This window comes from Bombyx mandarina, chromosome A1, assembly GCF_030267445.1.
Source record: "Bombyx mandarina strain Sakado chromosome A1, ASM3026744v2".
In the NCBI taxonomy this organism is placed as follows: domain Eukaryota; kingdom Metazoa; phylum Arthropoda; class Insecta; order Lepidoptera; family Bombycidae; genus Bombyx; species Bombyx mandarina.
Window position 1 is genome coordinate 13,229,711 of NC_143234.1, and position 23,269 is coordinate 13,252,979.

Below are 23,269 nucleotides of genomic sequence, written 5' to 3' on the forward strand. Positions count from 1 at the left end.
TTCCGGTTAGTAACATCGATGGCGTGTCCTACGTCAGCACAATCTTTGTATGATTCGACCGCGTCAAGGAAACCGTCGAGTGAGTCGCCGGGCGCTCCGCTGAACCGCGCCGTGCATGACGCGAAGTTCCCAGAATGGTGAGCGGGCGTCGAGGAAGGCGGCGATGTCGGCTCCGACGTCGGTGTTGCTGATGATTCGAGTTGAGTTTTATGCTCAAAAACTCGGTCGAGTAGGCGTTCGAATGCTGCCATTTGACTTTCTTGTAATGACGCCATGTTGTTTGCGGTAAATGTTGGCGTCGGTCCCGCGGTTGAACCAATTTCTTCTTCAACGTCTTGAAAATCGGATTGACGCCGTGACTGACGACGAGTACGTGTCGTAATTACGTAGATTCACTCCGAAATACTAGTTAAAGGGCCCGCGCTTGGGCTGCCAGTTTAATGTTAGGTGCCCGACTGGCATGAGACTCTCGGGTTGTCAGTTCCGGTATCGACCGGGGACGCGTGTATTCCGCTTTAAAGTCTGGCGCGCACCATAGCATAGATTATACACTTAATATATATAGATTATACACTTAATTGGCGCGCACTAATTGGGGGTGCGAATGATGCAACAGATGCGCGGGCGCGGGTAGCGCGGGGTGGGTCGTCGCGGCACGGACCTGAGTCACATTCCCTTTGGCTGCTGTTGCCCCGCGAAACGGAACGCTGCGTTACAGTGTAATAATAATCAACATCAACTTTTACAAATTTAAACCGAATAAAATTTTGTTTCAAATGTGAAGCGTAGATGACGCTGTTCTTAATTATTTCAGAATTTAAAATTAAAATCTGAAAGCCTTGAAACATCAATCCGCATAAATGTAATTTAAAAACTACAGTAAGAGGCTTAAATAAAAAGCTGAACTTAACTCAGCCTTCATTAGAATTTTCTTCGGAATTCAATAGTAAAGTTCAAGTTATTTTGATGAAATCAAAACCGAAATATTCATAGCATCTTAAACAATCACCTACGAATAAATATTAGTTATTATATTATTTATTATTCGTAGACAATCACAACGGTTTTATAGTTTTGGGAAGGGATTTTTTGTAACGCCATCTCGTAAAGTATTTCGGTATTACATTACAAAACAAAATTGTTTCTCCAACAGTAACAACAGTACTTGCTTCGGCAGTACTTAAACTAAAATACTAACAGTAACAACATTAACGTTATTTATTGTATAAACCGTTCAATAAGAACTGCAAACTATCCCCTTGAAGCTACAGTTTATGTAGGAATAATGACTTTTTGGCGGGAACGCGAGGTGTGAAGTTGTGTGATTTGTTTTAATTTGTCTATTTAGTGTTTCTTCGGGTTTAAATGTGTAATAATAGTGGTTTATTAACTGTTTAATATCTGTGAAAGTGCACAAATGTGGGAAAATTAAACAAAGCCGCTGTACGTAACTTCTCGGTTTCCTCCAAAAAGTCCACTGAGATCTTAGTAAATGACCACCACCATTTTACTGAGATTATATTTCATTCCATATCATCTCATCTCATTTCATTTCATCCCATTTGATTAATGTCTCAAATTAATCATCTTCATTTCATTTCACTCCATAATATCACATTTCATTTCACTCCATAATATCATTTTTCATAAAAATATGAATATAAATTAAAATAAGACATGACTTAAAAGTCTCAGTTACCAGGTCATAAAATCCATTACAAATAGGAATAATTCCAGCGCACCCTGGCGGCCGTAGATTACCATTCTCGAATATTTATAGTCTGTGGCATGTCACTTTTTACATCGAAAAAAGTCAGGATCGAAATTTTTGAGCGAGCCATAGTTTGTGGCGATAAAATTAATAATTTCAAGTAGATTAATTGTTGTAATTGATATAACTAGTTAATATCAGTAAAATAAAGTTGTGAGTGATTGATATAATATACAATTTAGGAACCAGAAGTACCGTAGAATTAAATAAAATTTCGCAACCTCAAAAAACTGTTCTGCTCACAGTAAACACAGTCGGTAGTCTGGCGCTCCGTTTACAACGTCAACGGGATTTTTGAACGGAACTTGGCGCCAGATTCTACCGAATCTGTGGATAAAAGGCACTTTATAGCACATATCCTTTCACCCCTCGATACGTATTCAATTTGATTCACAGATTAATTAATTATGATTTGATTCAGCTATTTCGCACAGCACATAGACTATCACTACATAGTATAAAACAAAGTCGCTTTCTCTGTCCCTATATCTGTCCCGTGTATGCTTAAATCTTTAAAACTACGCAACGGCTTTTGATGCGGTTTTTTTAATAGATAGATTGATGGAAGAGGAAGGATTATACGTATTATAACATCCATTACATAGTGGAGAAATCAATAATAAATTACAGTTTCCAAAGCGAAGCGAGGGCCGGTCCCTAGTAATAGATATTAGACTCATCACAGATTAGAGTTAACGCTACAAGTTAAGCTGCTAACAAGAACTCTGCGCAGACCATCGCTTTGGTTAAAACAATTCAAACTGTATCGTCTTGCCCATTTTGTAAATACTGTGATACTGGTATTATAGATGCCATCAACTGGATTGCTAACAACTGTAATAAAAGTTCCAACATAATCAGTTGAACGACCCAAATGGATAGAATAAGTATACAGAAACAATGTTTTTTAAGCTATTGCATCGCTTTTATCGCGGGCTTTGAGCGCGGCGACCGAATCAAGAAATTCCGTTACGAAAATAAAACCTAACACCCCCACTCCGCCTACCTTGCATAAGTTAATAAAAAATGCTATGCAATAGCTTTACCGGGCAGTCCCCGAGTGCCACATGTTTTTTTTTAAATTAGAATAGTTTGGGAAAACACATTATAAAAAGAATACAATAAATTATGTATCCACAAAATGTTTAAAGGGAAGATTTCTGATGAAACATCTTAATTTTAATAGACTAGACATACAGCTAGGTACTTTTTAATTGACTTCGAAAAATCGATTCTCAATTACCTATAAGTAAGTTTCTGTTAAAAAATCCCTTATAATTAAGTTTTACGTGTTTTTGTTATAAATTATGTAGATATAACTTTACACCATAGGCATTGAAAGTTACCATTTATGAATTAGTTGTTTTTTTGTAACTATATGTCAAACTAATTCATAAATGTAGTGCAATTCCAGATCAGGTTTTGTAAGAGAATCCGCAACATATAACAAATTTTGTACACGACTAACTTTCTTAAATGAAATCCAAAATATAAGAAACTAGCGGCCCGTTCCGGCTCCGCTCGGGTCGTTAACAAAAATTTCAAGGACGTTGTTTTATTTTTTTAAATAAAATAACAATTATTGCGGCATAACTATAATAGTTAGACATATGCTGTCGCGACACTTTTTGTAAATAATAAAGTGTTCTACAAAGTCGTAGTACCTACATTATTTTATTCTATCATCAATAGTTTTCGCAGGGCACGCGGTGTAAAAAATATTTTAGATATTTTTTTTACACCTTGGGTAACATTATTGGAGTTTTAGTGAGGATCCCTAATTTTTTTCAAAAAAGATTATAGCCTATGTCACTCGGGAATAGTGTAGCTTCCAAACAGTGAAAGAATTTTCGAATCGGCTCAGTAGTTACGAAGCCTATTTAATACAAACAAACAAATAAACAAATCTTTCCTCTTTATAATATTAGTATAGATAAAATTACCATCTATAATCCCACTGAATGTAGAAGTGAAATAATGGATGGATTTTATCTGTATAAATGGTTTTTTTGTTTTAATTGAATTTTACACACCCAACCAAAGACAAAGTTTAAGCTTGAACACTATTGCATTACATTTATCCGATCCTCGAAGAGTCGAAATACACTTCTCCGATGCAGAAATAATTGACAAGGCCGTAGTACCTACCCTACCTACCCGTGTGGCACAGGCTTCCTATACCAGTAGTTATGCAAACCTTAGGTTTGCTTTAGATATTACGTGCCTTTATTCCTTCATCATGGAAGTCATTAGTGAACATGTGTTTAGTGTGTATTTCATTAAAAGATTGCAGGATTTGTACACCGACATTGTCGCATCGTTCAATATTTTTTCATTTTTGAGAGGCTATGTCAGCGTAACCCGAACGTGTAGGAAGGTCTCGGGGCACAAGCCTGGAGACATTGCTAGCACTGGCCCTAGCAAGAACAGTGCTTCGCAGAATTTAGCACCGGATCAGAAACGCAACTCACTGAGAAGATCCGGCGAGAAACTCGGTGGGCTGTGTCTATGGGTTAGTTTACTCGCCGAGACCTTCGTCACAAGCGATGGGAACGGTGACTGGTCGTTTTCAACGGACGCCTTATCCTTTAGGCCACAACGACATGTCTTGATTTAATAAAACAACCAACAATATATCTTCTCTTTATTAAAAAACTCAAACGCAATTATCATCCGCCCTACGTCTGGTCGAAGGCATTGGCTCTTTGTACCTCTGCATCGACCTCCAGCAAGCCTTCGCCGATGCGCTATACGTGTCCATGTACTCAGTCCTGCCGGGAAACTCAGAGAACCAAGTCTTTATCGACTGTGGCGTGACTCCAGTGTGGATCGGTGCCGGAGGATGAATCGAAGGCCTGACTTTAGGAGGGTTCTCGGAGAAATGAGTAGGATCTTTGTAGCAGCGAAGGAGGCCAAGACGATTCGACTCCACAGGAATCGGAGCTGATGATTGCGACGAGGCCATGATAGTTCTGTAATCGGCTACCGGGAATGCTGTGGAATTAAATGTGATGAATGTGGATAAATCTTTACTTCTAATCCCTGTATCTGTTTTAATTATTAAAAAGTATATTTGATGATGTTTTGATAAATTCAATCGGTTACATTTTAAAATCAATATTGTCACTTCAATCTTACTAACTTAAAGTGAATTCCCTTTAAATTAACTTTTATTACTGGCACTGAGGCCGATAAAAGCCCCTAAGAACAACAACAACCACTACCCTCCTTGTTTATCCCGCGATGCGGCTATGCGAACCGGTTTCAAGAGTGAAATCCCCGTTCAAATACAATGAAGGCTTTCACGTCATGTTTCGACGTGATTGGTGGTGGCCTTACACTTGTTTTTTTTATTGCCCTTGTAGGCAAACGTTGGCCCACCTGATGGTGATTGGTTACCGTCGCCCATGGACTTCAGCAATGCCAGGAATAGTGCCAAGCCGCTGCCTATCATTAAATACTCTCCACAAGCCTCGTTTGAAGAAGGTCATATCATAGCGCTCCGAAACACCGCGGAGGGGAGCTCATTCCAAAGTCAGATGGTACGTGGCAAGAAAGATCTCTGGAAACGCATTGTCGATGAACGCAGTGGCTCCAGATAGTATGGATGAACTCTACTCCGATGGTGTTACGTTAGGTTCGAAGATCTTAGCATCGGATGAATTTATTTAACCCTCTTCTGGCCCTTATCCTACATTATATGGGTTAGGCACAGCACGTCCTCTTATCATGCTGCTTACGGATTTCACATGAGGTTTACGCCCGGTTGCCTGTCAGACGTCATCACTCCTTGGGTTATATCTCTCGTGCCATAATGAGGGGCTTATCTGTTTTCTCCTTCGAGGTTTCTTTTGCTTCATCAGTTTTTTAAGTCTGTGATTCGCATTTTACTGTCATATAAATATTTAAACGTTATATAAAAACGTTTATCCTACTACATACCGGTACACAAACTGACCGAAAAACTGATTAAGAAAGGTTCAGTTAGAACGGGAACTTACATCTCTTCTTGTACGTGGCTTGATACATCGTTGTCATCTTCGAGTCCAGGTCATCGCAAGGATGATCTAGGATGTCATTTGTGACGCTGACCATCTGAAAAGTTCATCAACGGCTCTCGTATCTTGCCAAAGACTGGTAATACGAACGGCGGTTAAGATACGTCAAATCTACCATTATTATGTAGTCAGTTAACCAATACTAAGAGAATTCTTCTAAAAAGCGGCGCGTAACGACAATCCCCCCCTATCGTGGCTGCCTCTAATATTATAACCGACCCAGAGGACGTGGCAACGCGCAGTTGCCATCACCATCAATACGTCCTATCGGTTCCTCCTGATACACTCTCGGTGCTTTTAGGCTTTCCAAGCACCGGTCATCATTCTCGTCGAACTCGTCGAATGTTTGACGTGCAACCTAACCCAAAAGCTCAACGCAATGAGTTCCTTGCCGGCTCTTCTGATCTGATCGCGATTCCAATCCGATGGTATATTAAGCTAAGCCTTGCTCTTGCTAGAGTCACACGGGCTCGCCTACCAAACTGAACGTGGCTGGAATAGCCCCTCGAAGCTACGAGCGATTAGGCAAGAAGATCAAATCCTAATAAAAAAGGTAAGCAACTCGCATACCATTGTTAGTAGTCACAATCGTTAAACTACTTAACAAACCGAAAAGTCCTTATTATGAAGGGCAGAGGTGGTCAAAGCTTCGAATGTTTATGATAACAGCTGTCCCACCCTTCAAACCTACCACTAGTAAATACCAATTGGCAAAGAGGAACGCTTGCATTACATACATTTCAAAGTGGGCGGCAGTTTTGACTCAGTCATGTCTATTGACCCCAGTAACCAGCGTCAGGTAAGCTGCGAGCTCCACACCCGTTTATGCAATAAATAAAGACGCTGCCGTTCTCTCTCCGTTGGTCCCTTGGTCCCCCTTAAATGTCACTCCCACTTCTCTGAACGCGACGCTACGTCATCCCGCTGAGTGGTGTCGGTCTAGGATCGACTTATGGAAGATTATCCATCGCTCGGTAAATTGTCGCTGCTAATGTTATTTTTCCGAACTTAGACAAACTTATTTTGAAAAAGTCACTAGCGTGATTCAGTCATCTGTCAAATATATTCTGCTCTATGCTGACTAGCGCTGCAAGTTCTTTTTTTTTATTGCTTAGATGGGTGGACGAACTCACAGCCCACCTGGTGTTAAGTGGTTACTGGAGCCCATGGACATCTAAGACGTAAATGCGCTACCCACCTTGAGATATCAGTTCTAAGGTCTCAGTATAGTTACAGCGGCTATCTCACCCTTCAAACCGAAACGCGTTATTGCTTCACGGCAGAAATAGGCAGGGTGGATCACCCTACCCGCGCGGACTCACAAGAGGTCCTACCACCAAACGAACTACGTAAAATATATTTTTTTCGAGTTATTTAATAATAATTTTGCGGGTTTGATTTTCATTACATGGTGTCATTCCTTCACTGAAGTCGCTCAAGATAGGTACCTGTTTCCGCAGCTGTTCATAGTCTTGGCATAATTTCTGTTCTTTTTCGAGCAGCTGTTTGTATTGTTCTACTCTCGGTGAGTAGGAATGAGCATCGCAATGACAGTAGGGCGCAACTGGAGCTCGTTGAGCGGGTGGAGCTCCTGACGGCGTTGGGGGTTCGCATGGTCTAGTGTTCAAATTTTTGTATTAGTTTTTTTTTATCGGGTAGTATATTGCTCGTCAGTAGCACACAGCTCACCTGATGGTGAGTGGTTACCGTCGCCCATGGACTTCAGCAATACCAGGGGCAGAAGCCGCTGCCTACCACTAATATATAGAACTTCCACTAATCTATAGACTATAGAAAGAGGACGCGTGATAATAGATAGAAGCATTACGGTATTTTCCAATCCGAGCTCTATAAACCCAAACAATACTGTCAAGAAATATTACCCATATGGTCTATCTTATATTATTCTGGATAACACCTTCTGACAGTCTTCATAATGCGAGCTTAACGCCGATAATTCATTGCAATTAACGTCGAATAGTTTGTTTAAACGTTAGCAAAACTTCAAAGCATGGATAAACGTTGTACAATAATTTTGCGATTAGCTTTGAATAGGCGCAAAAGTCTTACTTTCCTACGATGGGCTTTGGAAACGGCCACTGGTAGTCATTATGAGTATTCGTAACAAAATCCATCTTGATTGAGATTCTGAAAATAGCCATGTGAGATATAAAATAGTTTCAACAACAAAACATTTGGGTAAATAATGCACAAAAATAGCTATTGCAATAATGTGTTTGATTGCACGTAACATTACCTTAGTTTATCAAGTTTATATTTTTTAGATTTATTATAACTAATCTTGCTATTTGACACCCTACATAATTTAAAATAACCTTTGAAGCTAAAAATTTGAATTGAATAAAAATTTCTTCGAAGAGAGAAGATAAATTAATCATTTTTGAAGTCTAGTTGCCATTTTTTTGTTTAATTACGTCTTCCGTCAAAATTAAATAATGAAAGTGAACAGACTGTATTTAGATTTGTTACTGAGATTTTATGATAAAAACTTGTGATAAGTACAGGCATTTCATTTTTTATTTTTTAGAGAATTATCATTGGTTATTGAAATAGTAAAATGGTACGCCAAACTGATTTTTTTTAATGTTCCATTTCAGCTTTGTACAGATATCTTTTAGAAAATAAAAGCAGAATTAATTGAGAATAATAATAATCACATTGTTGACTGATTAAAGTCAAAGAAATACTCAAAATTTTATTAATAAAAAATCATTCTCAGCAAGAAACAAAAAAGCAAGTTTAATTTCTACTAAAATGGATCGTTTGACTTATTCTGGCAGCATTAGAGAACTTGTTTGGTGCTTGCCGCTGACAACACAGTTGTTTTTGTGTCATCCGTCATCAAATCAGCTGTGTACCACACACAGGGAGCATGTAACAATAATAAATGTGCGTATTAAATTATTGAAGTGAAAATGTCCAAAGTGAAAATATTCAAAATATCAAATCAATGTTTATGATAATTTCACGGCGTCGAAGACATGGCGCGCCGGAAGAGCAGTGGCATAACGAGCTTGAGTTTCAATCAGGACCAAGGTATGCGATACTTCCTAGTTCGTCAACCTTAGGTCTTTGTTCTCAGGTGCGTCAGCGTGGAGAACGCGTGGGGTTTCGATCCGGGGTGATCGTGGACAAGGCTTTGTGTTGAATGTTTTTGAATGACCGTGTACGCGGCATAGTTATCACGGTATGATACGATGCGATGCGGACCGCGCTTTTTCCACGTGTTGTTTATATTTTTAGTAGTGCCCACGCGCTCTTTTCATTCTACGTGGTTTCACTATTGTCCGCTCGTAAGATTACTTGGCCTCGACACTCGACCAACACTTTCGATTTGAAACGCAATTTTCATTAAACAACTCGAATGTGGCACATGCTATTTGTTTTATACACATAAATTTTAAGAAATAATGTTGTTACACTGTAAACGCACAAAGACTAATAAATAATTACATTGTACTTGTAAGAATATTTTTTTATTGAGAATTAAATGTTTGTACTTTATCTGGCTTTAGTTAACAATGAACAGAAGTATAATATGTAAATTAACTTTTATAGGTTTATGTCTGTGAAATTACTATAGTTTTTCTTTCTTCTAAATTATTTAATTATTATATTCTAAATCTAGTACATTGTTATGCCTGTGTAACTACCAGCATCTTGCTTATTTCTGCCACAAAGTAGTATAGCATTTTGAGGGGTGGAAAACTTGTTGTTCAATGTGATTGGATATTGACATCATATTTCAAGTGGTAACATTTCCCTTGGAATTTCCATGGTATCTTGTTACCAATCACACCAGGTTAGCTATGAGTTTATGTCTCATATGGTATTAATTATAATTCGATGTTGTACTTAGTATAGTTGTTTAGTGTTGGTGTGTATAATGTAATAAATTACTATTTTATACTTTGTCTCGGTATCCATCTATTTAAAGCAATGATACACATAAATATTAGAATGACTAAAATAAATTATATAATGTCTATTAATTTCAATTATGTCTATCTATTTAGATTGCAAAAATACATCAATTAACTAGCAACTTCATTAAACAAATTTGGTTTTGAAAACTCGTTATGTCAAATTAACATAATAACATTTTAAAATTTCATAAATCACACGAAGCTGACCTCAGTAAATGTAATGTGCTCAGTGCCTAACCCAAAGTTATAGTTTTAAGTTGGTAGTCAAAACGAATCTTTCAGCCAATCAAGAATAGTAATTATATTCTGCTCGCTCAAACTGCTACTGACAACAAAACCCGTTTGTTTGTATTATGACAACTCTCGCCTTATTCTCTTTTTACAGCATAAGATACATTTAATCATTCAATAACCTCCAATTGCTACCTTGTGTACAAACAAGAAAGATTCTGACATTGTCGTTATCTTCATTTATTTCTTAAATTAATTACCGAGCAGATAATGACCAGTCACTATAACCGTTAATGATGGTTTGCGTAATCTCTAACCTTCATCACTAAACACAGCTCATATAAATTACACTAGTTTTGCCGGATAAGATGTAGACAACTTAGTTGAGTCATCTAGGATATTGATTTGTTTCTTTTTCACAGATCATGACATACATAGTTTCTTTAAGATCAACTCCTTGTATTTCAGTTCTAAGTATTGCGGTAGTGAGTGAACCAATACAGATTGGTACCAGAATCCTGATTTTATCTTCTGTATACCAAAACCTATTCTGGCTATTAATTTAGGATGCCTGGATAAGATTAGAGTGTTATAAAAAGTTTTTTTTGTATAAATAAGTATTCGTAAATGCTTATATTCAATAAGAATGGATTACGCCATTGCATTATATATATTTTTGCACTAGTCTTAAAAACTATATGAACCACTAAGTTTTTATTATTAGTTAGTGCCCCTGACTGCTGGGTTGACAGTTGTGGGTTCAATTCCCACATGTCACCCATCCGTGTGACGAACAGTTTAGTTAGCCCTTCATCTGAGTGCTTAGTATCCCTATAAGCACATAATTAAACGTATATAAACGTATTTCAGGGTCTGTTTCCCATAGTATAGGCAATCGTAATTTGGGGCCAATACGTGATGTATTTGTTTTCGGGTCGTTGACTTATAATATTTGTAATTTGCAGGCTGTTTCACATGCTGTCTTAAGACTGGCCTGCGTGTCTATAATGTGGAGCCCCTGGTCGAGAAGGCGCATTACAGTAAGTATTATCCTACCCCTGAATCATATATACTGGTGGTAGGACCTCTTGTGAGTCCGCGCGGGTAGGTACCACCACACTACTTATTTCTGCCGTGAAGCAGTAATGCGTTTCGATTTGAAGGGCGGAGCAGCCGTTGTATCTATACTGAGATCTTAGAACTTATATCTCAAGGTGGGTGGCGCGTCTACGTTGTAGATGTCTATGGGCTCCAGTAACCATTTCACACCAGATGGGCTGTGAGCTCGTCCAACCATCTAAGCAATATTTTTTTTTATTATAAATTATATCGAGGGGTATTTGGTCTAAGCGACATTTTTACAACTTTACAGGAGAGCCATTTAAAGTTAATTTGGAAAAAATATCATAACAAAAAAAACATCTTTAGCTATTTAAATAGAGTAAACTTAAATGAAGTTCAATTAAAAACATCGGACAGCTGTTGATACTAATACTATATAAAACGCGCCTTTAATTACAAAGATAAATGCCGCGTATTAAGTGAAATCACGCTTAAATCAAATAGCCAGCAATCAAATAGCCAAATCGGTCGGCAGCGGCTTGGCTCTGCCCCTGGCATTGCTGAAATCCATGGGCGACGGTAACCACTCACCATCAGGTGGGCCGTAGCTCGTATGCCTACAAGGGCAAAAAAAAAGAAGCCTTCACCCCTCGAATAATGGTATATGTGACGTGTGTGATACTCGGGTTAAATATGTTAAAGTTTTAAATTTTTATATCGAATTCATTGCGAATAGCACACATTGTTTCGTTGTTCATACGTTTGTAACGCACTCGCGTGCTTATTTTTAGCGTTAGTTTGACTTGACCTAAAAAAAAATTAACTAAGACCAAATTGGGCCTAGTGCCAATTACGGAGACACGGATTCGTTAAAAAATTGAAAAGCGTTGTTCTGTTATATGCGAATTTTGTTCGAGAGATTAGAAGGAGATATTAATGTTGAACTTTTAGTAGTGGAATTCATTTTTTACACTTCGATAAAGCGGCACGGCACGAGAACCCTCTCATCGTGGCCGCCGGTAACTACATTCCCGATCCTGCGGACAGGATGGAAAGCAGTCGACGTCGCCCCAAGCACGTCATATCGGATCCTCCCGATCCACTAACGGTGCTTCTAGGTACCTCAAGCACCGGTCGTCGTTCTCGTCGAACCCGTCGCTCGCGACGAAGGGCTCGACGAGTAAATTAACCCTTAGACACAGCCCACTGAGTTTCTCGCCGGATCTTCTCCGTGGGTCGCGTTTCCGATCCGGTGGTAGATTCTGCGAAGCACGGCTCTTGCTAGGGTTCGTGTTAGCAACGTCATCAGGTTTGAGCCCCGTGAGCTCACCTACTAGTTAAGGCGACACTGATATAGCCTCTCAAGGCTATCAGCTTAGGTAGGAAAAAAAAACCACTTCTCGCGGTTACCGTCCTCGCCGAACCCGTTGATTGGGACAAAGGGCTCGACGAGTAGATTAACGCATAGACATAGCCCACTGAGTTTCTCGCCGGTTCTTCCCAGTGGGTCGCGTTTTCGATCGCGAATAAAAAGCGTGGGGTGCATGGTATCAGTAATCCTGAAAAGCAACCCACGCTTTTTTTTAACAATAAAATCATTTTTTCTTACACTATGTTTAATTCAAATTTATTTTCTATTTTTTAGTTGAATTTTCTGTAAAAGCGTATTTTGTTAGTTTTTTTAAACTATTATTTAATTACCATATAAAGCTTGATATAATCAACGCGTCACATAAAGTCAAACCGCACATTGTTCCGATTCAATCGTCGGACTTATTATTATGCAGCGTGCGTACGAATTCAGGAAGGTCGATAGTGTATAAATATTCAAACGTATTTTCTTGTTTCGTTACTCGTTCAATTACTTGAAAACTAAAACGTAATAGCTTTTAATATGTTAAGACCGCAATTAAAATAGTGACGTTTTAATTCAAATACACAACAAAGAACACTCGTTAGTTGAGCTTCAAACAAAGCCAGTGACCGTGGATTCGCTGTTCAAATAATTAAAATATATTGTGGTACCGTACCCCATACCATACGATACCATACTTTAGTTTAACCTTTTTTTTCGTGCTGGGGGCCGAACCTCCTATGAGGTCCCTGCGTCTAGGGGGTGCGCGGGGTATGTGGGACTTGACGATCTGAACGACTCCCCTTGCACTCTTACACCCCACGTCCGATCTCCGTCCGGGGTCAGAACCCGGTCAGAGTAGGGGGAACCTTAGTTTAACCTAAGCCTAACCTTACTTTACTTTATTTCACCTTGTCATTTTTTTGCCCTTTTAGGCAGACTAGCATACGACTCAACTATCGGTGTCACCAACTTGTGAACGGTTACCGTCGCCCATGGACGTCAGCAATGCCAGGGACAGAGCCAAGCCGCTGCATACCGTTGAATACTTAAACTAGTCACAACTTTACAAATGCAGACATGTGAATTGTCATCTTGTCGTGTTGGTACGGTAACCGTACTCGTCGAACTCGACAAAGAGTTCGCCGTGCAACGTAACCCATGAATCAGCTCGCTGAGTCTCTCGCCGGATCTTCTCAGCGGGTCGCGATTCCGATCCGGTAGTAGATTCATTCGCGAAGCAGCTGCTCTTGAGTTGTTAGGTCTCCTTCGGAGGCGCTCGGGCAGCTGTTAGCAAATCCCACCCCTCCTGGCTGAGCCTTTGCTCGCCCACCTGTCCTCGTGAAACTAGAAAGGCCTCCGGGCCGCCAGTAATTCTTCAATCCTAAAAAAATAAAATAAAATGCCACTGTGATGAAGTGGTCTTATATTTTTTTTTACATCAATCCCATTACGTTTAAATCACAATCTAAATAGCGATTACCCTATCTTGGTTGTGTACAGAAGACGTCTGTGTGAATAATGCATCAACATGATAAAACCAAATATAAGTTCACGCTGTTAATGGCGTAGCGTCTTTATATCACACCGAGAGAATCTATTTCGATTTAGTATATGTAGTACTTATGGTAAATAATAATTTTAAATAGACATGCTTTAACAAAAATCGACTTCAAATAGAAAAAAAGAAGATATTCCAAAATAAATTAATATACACTAAAAACAATAATCATCGAAATCGGATGGCGTGATATTGAGTTATTGAGTTATTCATCTATTTGTCGCGCACGTACTTAATGCGAATTTAAGACTTATATGGTTTTCTCATGGAAACCATTATCAGAACTGGACTAAATTGAACATTGGACCAAAAGAGAAGCGTCAGCTTTCTAATAAAAAAAGAATTATCAAAATCGATTCACCCAGTCAAAAGTTATGAGGTAAAAAACATAAAAAAATAAAATACACATACAGTCGAATTGAGAACCTCCTCCTTTTTTGAGGTCGGTTAATAAATGAAGACCAGTGGACTGATGAATACATAAGTAACTTTATAAGTATATGTCGGCGCAACGTCGTCACTATTTGACTAACTAAATGTAGTTAAAGGTAGCTGTTTTAATGTTACGCAGGTCAACAGTTGTTTACGACGGTATTCAAGAGAATTCATCACTAAGTTACCCCCACTTTCTACTTTAAATACGATTGACTGCTGTCGCACAAAATGCGCACTGAGTTTCTCGCCGGATCTTCTCAATGGGTCGCGTTTCCGATCCGGTGGTAGATTCTGCGAAGCACTGCTCTTGCTACGGCTAGAGGTAGCAACGACGTCAGGTTTGAACCCCGTGAGCTCACCTACTAGTTCGGTGAATCTAGAATAAACCCGCGAGAGTACTAGAATAGGTATAAAAAAAACCCACAAAACATTCCGGCCCGGGCAGACGAGCTGAGCGGACCTCTCTAACGGCCCCAGCCACTCCGTCATGTATATATACTCCTATTTACTAATGACTCCCACGATGTAGGAAAGCATACGTGTATCAAAAATCAAAACCCGCAAAGAGTATAGTTTTGGGAAATTATTGTAAAATTCAGATAAAGTCTTCAAGTTGGGTAGGGACATTCGCATTGTCTACACTATGTACTCCGGTAACCACTTAACATCAGGCGAGCCCTGCGCTTGTTCACTTGTATATGCAATAATAATGAAGAGTCATATGTCTTGGTGACGCGGTTAGCCCACTGATTTTCTCGCCGGATCTTCTCACGCGACCCGCGTTTCCGATCCGGTGGTAGATTCAGCAAGGCACTGCTCTTGCTAGGGTTCGTGTTACCAACGTCGTCAGGTTTGAGCCCCGTGAGCTTCACCTACTAGTTAAGGTTACGCTGAAATAGCCTCACAAGGCTATCAGCTTAGGTAGGGAAAAGGAAAAGGTGGCGCGTTTTCCAAAGATCATCGACGAACTTATGTACAGTAAGTTCTCATTTCTTAACTACCTTCAGGCAAAGAGGAGCTGGGCGAGGTGTCCCTATGCGAGATGGTGTTCCGCACCAACTGGCTGCTCGTGGTGAAAGCTCGGAAGCCGTACAGCCTCCTCCTCTTGGACGACCAGCAACGTGCCTTCAAAGCTGAGGTGGTCTTCAAGTCGCCTATACGAGCTTTGCGGGCCAGGAAGGATAAGTACGTTGCGAAATGTTATTAATTTATTATAAAACCAAACCTCCTTAAACCATTTCAAGATTTCAGAGAGAAAAAAAATATGGCGCCATTATTTTGTAGGTCTGTATTGACCATCGGTTGGCGATTGAGAAGCAGCGGTGTCGTCGTCTGCTGCAGTAGATAATACGAAATAACCATTGATATATAAAAACCCAAGATGCACAGTCTCATACAAAATTAGCACTCGAAACTGTCCCCAAACACTCACCAATTATATCTACGTAGTTATAGTTATACTATAAACATATCTTTTGCATATTCAACCTTACACGCATTGTTTAAAGTTGCTAATACTAAGCAGTGTACAATAACCAATCAAATTTTACGACCGAAGTTAGCCGGCAGGACAGGACATGGAGTGAAGACGAATATTTGTATATTTTTTTATTATAAGACATTTAGTTAGTATTTTAAGAGTTAGTTCAATTGTGTTCTATACCCATAATTATACTTTTATGTGATCGATTTAATTTTATTTTATTTTTGTATCTTTTTTTTAATACATCAATGGAAATAACTAATGAATAATCACGATATAGAATTATTGTACAAGCAAACGGCTTGCGATTAGGTTTGTGAGCGCCAATCAAAACTTGACCTTCGCGGTCCGTAATTCGCTAACTAGGCACTGGAAGACGGTCAGTGTCATCCTTTTTGGGTTGCAATGCTGTTGTTGTTCGCGTAATTCGGTAGCTAATTGATACAGTCTATTAATTCAAAAAGGATTAGTGAATAGCGTAATTAATCAATAAATACAGGGTGTTTAAATTTGAATGAAACTAAAACTCGCAATATATTCATCTAAAGTAAACAGAAAAAAATTCGTTTACAAAAACTAGTGTTCGTCCAGTTTTGGTCGAAATTCGACTATAACCTCTCACATCCAAGATTTCGATTCATTTAATGTTTTAATTGAAATTATAATATAGATTATAATATTAAACCTTATACATATTTTCGTGTTGGACCCGTAAAATAATCATTAAAATCGCTGCAGTTGTTTGATTTTTAAATCGACTTAAAAAAAGTATTTGAGGCAAACGGATATCACGTATTACGCTTTTCTTTTGTAAGGCGGTAACCTAGGAATGGTTTCATGTAATTTAACCTCTTTTTAAAAAAAAAATACAAATCGACAACCCATAAACAATACGTCTAGACTTTTACATGAATATTTAAATACGGTATTTCCGATTAGATAACGATGACCTTCACCTAATACCCTCATATTGAATACACGTCGTACTCTATCAGTCAAATTGTACTAAAAGCACTGGCTTAAAAAAAATGCGTAGCAGTTGTAGTATCGTGCTGATAAGCAGACGGGTCACAGCCTAAGCGACTTCCAGTCTGTAGACATCACATATGAGGACATCAGCGCAAAAGTGGCCCAACCCATAATTTTTTATATTAAAACTTATATGATGTAATATTGGTATTTATTTAAAATATAATAATTTTTGATTCAAAACCGGCCTATCCATAGTTTCATCCACAGATAACAGATAGCATTGTAAACATTATTTTTGCGCGTATTGTTTTTTTGCTTACTCAAATTCAAACTCATGAAAATTCAAACCTAATTGCCTCCATACTAACTAAGATTACAGGCCACGTTTGGGCTGACAGCCTCATATGTAATTGAGATGTACATGACCTTCAAACTTAATACCCTGAGATATATCCTTCGCGGTAAGAGCGGCATTTTCCCGTGCGGGAATCACTGCCTTATAAAAGGACTATGTAGTTAGGTTAAGGGATAAAACAAGAATTGGAGGAAAAAAGCCTGCAAATTTATTTCTGGATCTGGTTCCACATAGTTCAGTACTTGAGGCATGGAAAGTTACAGATGTTTTAATCTAAGCGTTTGATTCGATCGTTCTAACGCAAAGGAATGTCGCATTCTCCGACCAGGCAATACGTCCTAGAATTCTGTGCACGCACATGGTCCTTGGTCCTTAAAACTTGATCACTATTTTGTCGTCGTCGTGGCCTAAAGGATAAGACGTCCGGTGCATTTGTTTGTAGCGATGCACCGGTGTTCGAACCCCGCAGGCGGGTACCAATCTAATGAAATACGTACTTAACAAATGCTCACGATTGACTTCCACGCTTAAGGAATAACATTGTATAATAAAAATCAAACCTGCAAAAGTATAATTTGTGTAATTACTGGCGGTAGAAGCTCTTGTGAATCCCTCGGGTAGGTACCACCACCTCGCCTATTTTGGCCGTGAAGCAGCCATAACAATTCGTCAAATATAGCTTAATATTCAAAACAAATATTTCAGTGAATTTTACACGACTCCCAAGTAATTTATTTTACATTAATTCTTCGATCAACAATAGTAAGTAACATTAACCCATCTAGGCAATAAAAAAATAAAAAGTGTGTGTGTGTGTGTGTGTGCAAGTCACACACGGTAGAAGTGAAACTTATAAATAAGATATACATATAGATATACTGACTATCCCACTACACAGGAGGATATAAATGGGTAATGTTTAGTTTTTGAGGTAGGCAGCGGCTCGGTTCTGGCCCTGGCATCGCTGAAGTCCATGGGCGATGTTAACCACTCACCATCAGGTGGGCCGTGTGCTTGTCTGCCTACAAGGGCAATAAAAAAAAGACGATAGTGGGGATCCTACGAAGAGTCGCACAAAGAGGAGACCGAGAACGTCTAATGTGTTCTATCTCATTCTCTCGCCGACTGAATCCTATACATTTGTGTGTTTGTGTCTCTATGGACTTATTTTTTCGTTTCATCGAGTTTGAAATCACAACGATTCTAAAGAAGTTTCACTTCAAAAACGTAGTCACAGTAGAGCTGTGCGTTTCAGGGTGGCCGTTGTCCTGACGTCCAGCGTGCAGGTGTTGGCGTTGCCGACGTTCCAGCGGGTCGCGTTGCTGCGGACGCCGTCCTCCGCGAGGCCGCTGTGCGCCATCGCCACGGAACCCAACGCGACGCAGATACTGGCCGCGCCCGCGCACCGCACTGGATCCCTGCAGTTGCTCGTATGTCCTAAACGAATTAGCTTGCAACTGAGAGAGAGAGAGTATGCTTTATCTATATTTTCACTGGTGGTAGGACCTCTTGGGAGTCCGCACGGGTAGGTACCACCACCCCGCCTATTTCCGCCGTGAAGCAGTAATGCGTTTCGGTTCGAAGGGTGGGGTAGCCGTTGTAACTATACTGAGACCTTAGAACTTATATCTCGAGGTGGGTGGCGCATTTACGTTGTAGATGTCTATGGGCTCTAGTAACCACTTATAACACCAGTTGGGCTCTGAGTTCGTCCACCCATCTAAGCAATAAAAAAAAGAAAACAAATTCAAACCACGGTGCTCACCGGTGATCCTTATCTTACTGAACCGTTCGGGCCATGAGTGGTTACCGGCGAGCCCGTAAGGTTTCCCAACGTAAACTCTTCCTACAAGCCACAGATTGCAGCTATCAAACAAAACGCGTATGGAAGTGAGCCGCGTGACCCTTTACCTGAAACGAACGTTTAGGTTTTCAATAGAAAGTCTTAGTTTTTATTAAGATGATAAGTCTTTTAAAATACCTCAAAAACTAAACGGTAAAAGTCGCTAATTTTTATCTACCCTGCAAAATATAGAATTTTATTAATTTTAAACTAAAAGTTACGGATTTCTTGATTTTTTTTATTGCTTATATGGGAGGACGAGCTCACAGCCTATCCCTGGTGTTAAGTGTTTACTGGAGCCCATAGACATCTACAACGTAAATGGCGCCACCCACCTTGAGATATAAGTTCAATAAGGTCTCAAGCATAGCTATAACGGCTTCCCCACTCTTCAAACCGAAACGCTTCACGGCAGAAATAGGCAGGGTGGTGGTACCTACCCGCGCGGACTCACAAGAGGTCCTACCACCAGTAAAAATTGGGCTTGGCTCGACCGGTATGCTAGGCCCATCGGTGGGCGTTCAACGTGCTAAGAGCTGTGTGCGGTACGATAGGACGTGTCGAGCGTGCACCGCGACGGCGGCTCCAGCGCGCCGAGCGTGGTGCGCTGCCACCGCTCGGCGCTGGTGTGCGTGTGCGTCAGCGGGAGCGGCACCCGGCTCGCCACGGCGTCCGCGCGCGGCACCCTGGTCCGCCTCTGGGACGCCGTCTCCAGGCAGCTACTGCACGAGCTCAGGCGGGGCTCCGACTACGCCGACGTCTACTGGTGAGTCCTTTGTAATCGAATCATTAGTACGTAGCAGAGGACGGTCTAGTCAATGGTAGTTGTGGCTTAAGAATTTCATTTAACACGTTGACTGCCGTGTAGGTCACCGGTGCCCTACGCGGCGCACTGAAGTAATTATGTCGATTTCTCTCTTCGATCTTCTTACTAAGGTGCCAGAATTTTCACAATTTCTATGCTGAATCATGGATAATGGAAAACCTACCTACTCATATTGTGATCAAGTTCCGATTTTTTTCTCATGTGTGCATATGTTAATTTCTGAAGACAGTGTTTTGTCTTAATCCCGTGACACGATAGATTATTCATTTGTCTTTGACTTTAACACTATTGCATCTTTTGACTAACAATCAGTTTCTTTTAATATCGTAAGCTAGTCGTAGAAGCTACAAATTGGTGGTACTCGTAAAGTACACCCTGTATAGAACTGGTTTTATCTGTTCATTGCCACCGCCGGCTGATCGGCTTACGACCCGTCAGTACTTAACCGGTCGCTGATGGACAGCAGCAAGGTCAAAGCCAAGCGACTGTCTACCTCGTTGATTGTTGTTCCAGTATAAGTCTGAGCGCTCAGGGCGGACGCGCGGTGTGCGTATCGGACAAGGGCACGGTGCACGTGTGGGCGCGCGGGACGCACGTGGCCGCCGCGCGTGCGCCGCCCGACACGCGCGCCCTCTGCGCCCTCACCGACGACGACAGCGCTGTCGGTCAGTACCGCATCACACTACTGCACGGCACTACCGCATTACACTACCGCACCACATTACCGCACCAAAATACCGCACCGCACTACCGTACCGCACTATAGCATTACACTACCGTACCGCGCTATCGCATTACACTACCGTACCGCGCTATCGCATCACACTACCATACCGCACTACCGCATTACATTACCGTACCGAATTATCGCATTACACTACCGTACCGCACTATCGCATCACACTACCGCATTACATTACCGCTTTACACTACCGTACCGCACTCCCGCATCACACTACCGCACTGCACTATCGCACCACTGCAAGCTACTATACTACATCAGGATACTCAATAAACTACTAATGAGTTGTTACTGGTGGATGTCTTGTGAGTTCACACGGGTAGCGCCACCTTTGGGGGCTTAACGACGAAGGAAAGATCTTCCACCGAGCCGGTGATGTTGCTCAGCAGACTCGACGACCCGAATGTTGTTGTTCGGGACTTGTATATACAATCAAATATCTTGTGTTATGTGATGATTACTACCACTGCCCTGCCTATTTCCGCCGTGAAGCAGTAACGCGTTTCGGTTTCAAGGGCGGGGCAGCTGTTATACTGCTAAAACCGAGACCTTAGAACTCATGTTTCAAGGTGGGCATTTACGTTGTAGATGTCCATGGGCACTGGTGACCACTTATGACCAGGTTGGCCGTGAGCTCGTTCACCTTTTTCACCACACCGCACCACCACCACAAAAACTTATAAAATTCTCAATGATGGTTCAATATTAATTAAGCTGTTCTAGTTCGAATAACTTTGTCGTACAAAGTGCTTAGTGCGAGCTTTTTAACGTTCTCGATAGCGTGAAAGTTAACTCAAATTAGTATGGATTTTGAAACGTTTGCTTACGTTTGCCGGTAGAGGCGCTGTTCTAACTGCATAGAGTTAAATTTTACGCTATCGAGAACGTTAAAAAAAACTCGCCCTAAGCACACACAGATCTAGGAATGTATGGAAGCGGCATGTTCTCTGCTTGACGTCTCTAGTGTTATTTTATTTGTTTCAGTAGTGATATGCGAGGACGGCACCTTCCACAAGTTCACGTTTGCAGCGGAAGGAAACTGTCATCGGTCCGACTTTGAATATTTCTTGCAGGTAATCATCATCAATTGCATTAACTTTGGTTTCTAATCGAAATATATCGAAGTCGTCGTAGCCTAAAGGATAAGACGTCCGGTGCATTCGTACGTAGCGATGTAACGGTGTTCGAATCCCGCAGGCGGGTACCAATTTTTCTAATGAAATACGTACTCAACAAATTTCACGATTGACTTCCACGGTGAAGGAATAACATCGTGTAATAAAAATCAAACCCGTAAAATTATAATTTGCGTAATTACTGGTGGTAGGACCTCTTGTGAGTCCGCACGGGTAGGTACCACCACCCTGCCTATTTCTGCCGTGAAGCAGTAATGCGTTTCGGTTTGAAGGGTGGGGCAGCCGTTGTAACTATACTTGAGACCTTGTCTATCTATCGTTAGTAATCTCGATGATAGCTTCACCTGACGTAAAGTCGAACTAACGAGGCTCAACCAGGATATAATATACGAGACACGATAAATACATTTACAGATTGATATTCGCGTGATTGTGAATGGAAGCTTTTTTTTTTTATTTGCCGACCGTGACTGATCATCTTACGGCTCGGTGTTTGGTTAATGGTAACCGTCGTCGCCTATGGACATCAGCAAAATCGTTCCCCATCTATAATAAACAACATAACTGATTTCAATCGTAAATGATATATTCTAACCAGATTTCGTTTGTACTTTTTTTTTGTTATTGCTTAGATGGGTGGACGAGCTCACAGCCCACCTGGTGTTAAGTGGTTACTGGAGCCCATAGACATCTACAACGTAAATGCGCCACCCACCTTGAGATATAAGTTCTAAGGTCTCAGTATAGTTACAACGGCTGCCCCACCCTTCAAACCGAAACGCATTACTGCTTCACGGCAGAAATAGGCGGGGTGGTGGTACCTACCCGTGCGGACTCCCAAGAGGTCCTACCGCCAGTAAGAATTAATGAAGTAATTTTTACTACTTTTACTTAATCTTAGTTTTATTGTGAGTAATTGAACATATTTCAGGTTGGTGACGACGACGAATTCCTACAATGATGACTGCTGTACAATAAAATTCACTTTATTCGAACTTTAACAGTGTTACAAGTGAATTAAAAAAGAAATATACAAAAACACAAAAAAAAAACAATCGTATGAAATGTGATCGTAATAAATAAATAAACATGCAAACGTCTTTTACAAATTGCAAACGTTAAATTTGACTAAGTAAGTGTTGAATAGTAACGCATGTTAAAATAATAAAGAGTGATAATACTTGTGTAAATTAGGTTTTAAGGAAATTCTAAAATTGAAGAAAATCCCTTGGCGCGTTTTGAAAGAAAAAAAAGCAATTTTTGACGTGAATTCGAAATTTTCGTTATATTTTTTCAGAATTTTTCGTGCGTCATTATCGCGAATGATAATATGTTAGTTTGTAAGGAAATTCTAAAATTGAAAAGTCGTTAATGAGGTTTGATAAAAAAAAATCAAAAACTTTTTTTACGTGATTTCGAAATTTTCGTACTATTTTTTTCGTGCGTAAATGTCGCGAACGGTATGTTAGTTTTTAAGGAAATTCTAAAATTGA

The 23,269-nt window shown here is 40.3% G+C and overlaps 2 protein-coding genes across 3 annotated transcripts; one reads left to right on the forward strand and one right to left on the reverse strand.

The window, feature by feature from the left end:
* Window positions 1–4,400: 4,400 nt before the first annotated feature.
* LOC114246285 (uncharacterized) lies at window positions 4,401–8,265 on the reverse strand. Its single transcript, XM_028178751.2, has 5 exons — window positions 8,087–8,265; window positions 7,900–7,977; window positions 7,278–7,446; window positions 5,773–5,866; window positions 4,401–4,765 (listed from the first exon to the last, which is right to left on the reverse strand). Exons 2-5 carry the CDS (start codon window positions 7,962–7,964, stop codon window positions 4,428–4,430), a joined length of 666 nt encoding a protein of 221 aa, XP_028034552.1. The 5' UTR covers window positions 7,965–7,977; window positions 8,087–8,265; the 3' UTR covers window positions 4,401–4,427.
* Window positions 8,266–8,640: 375 nt separating this feature from the next.
* Window positions 8,641–22,872, forward strand: LOC114246287 (WD repeat domain phosphoinositide-interacting protein 4). 2 transcript variants are annotated; one of them, XM_028178753.2, is made up of 8 exons: window positions 8,641–8,886; window positions 10,973–11,047; window positions 15,427–15,604; window positions 18,485–18,659; window positions 19,627–19,838; window positions 20,412–20,563; window positions 21,625–21,713; window positions 22,708–22,872. In XM_028178753.2, the coding sequence occupies exons 1-8, from the start codon at window positions 8,832–8,834 to the stop codon at window positions 22,735–22,737; spliced, it is 966 nt and encodes a 321-aa protein (XP_028034554.1). In that variant the 5' UTR covers window positions 8,641–8,831; the 3' UTR covers window positions 22,738–22,872. The 2 variants fall into 2 exon arrangements, with proteins under 2 accessions (XP_028034554.1, XP_028034555.1); XM_028178754.2 differs by having other exon boundaries at window positions 21,628–21,713.
* Window positions 22,873–23,269: the final 397 nt, after the last annotated feature.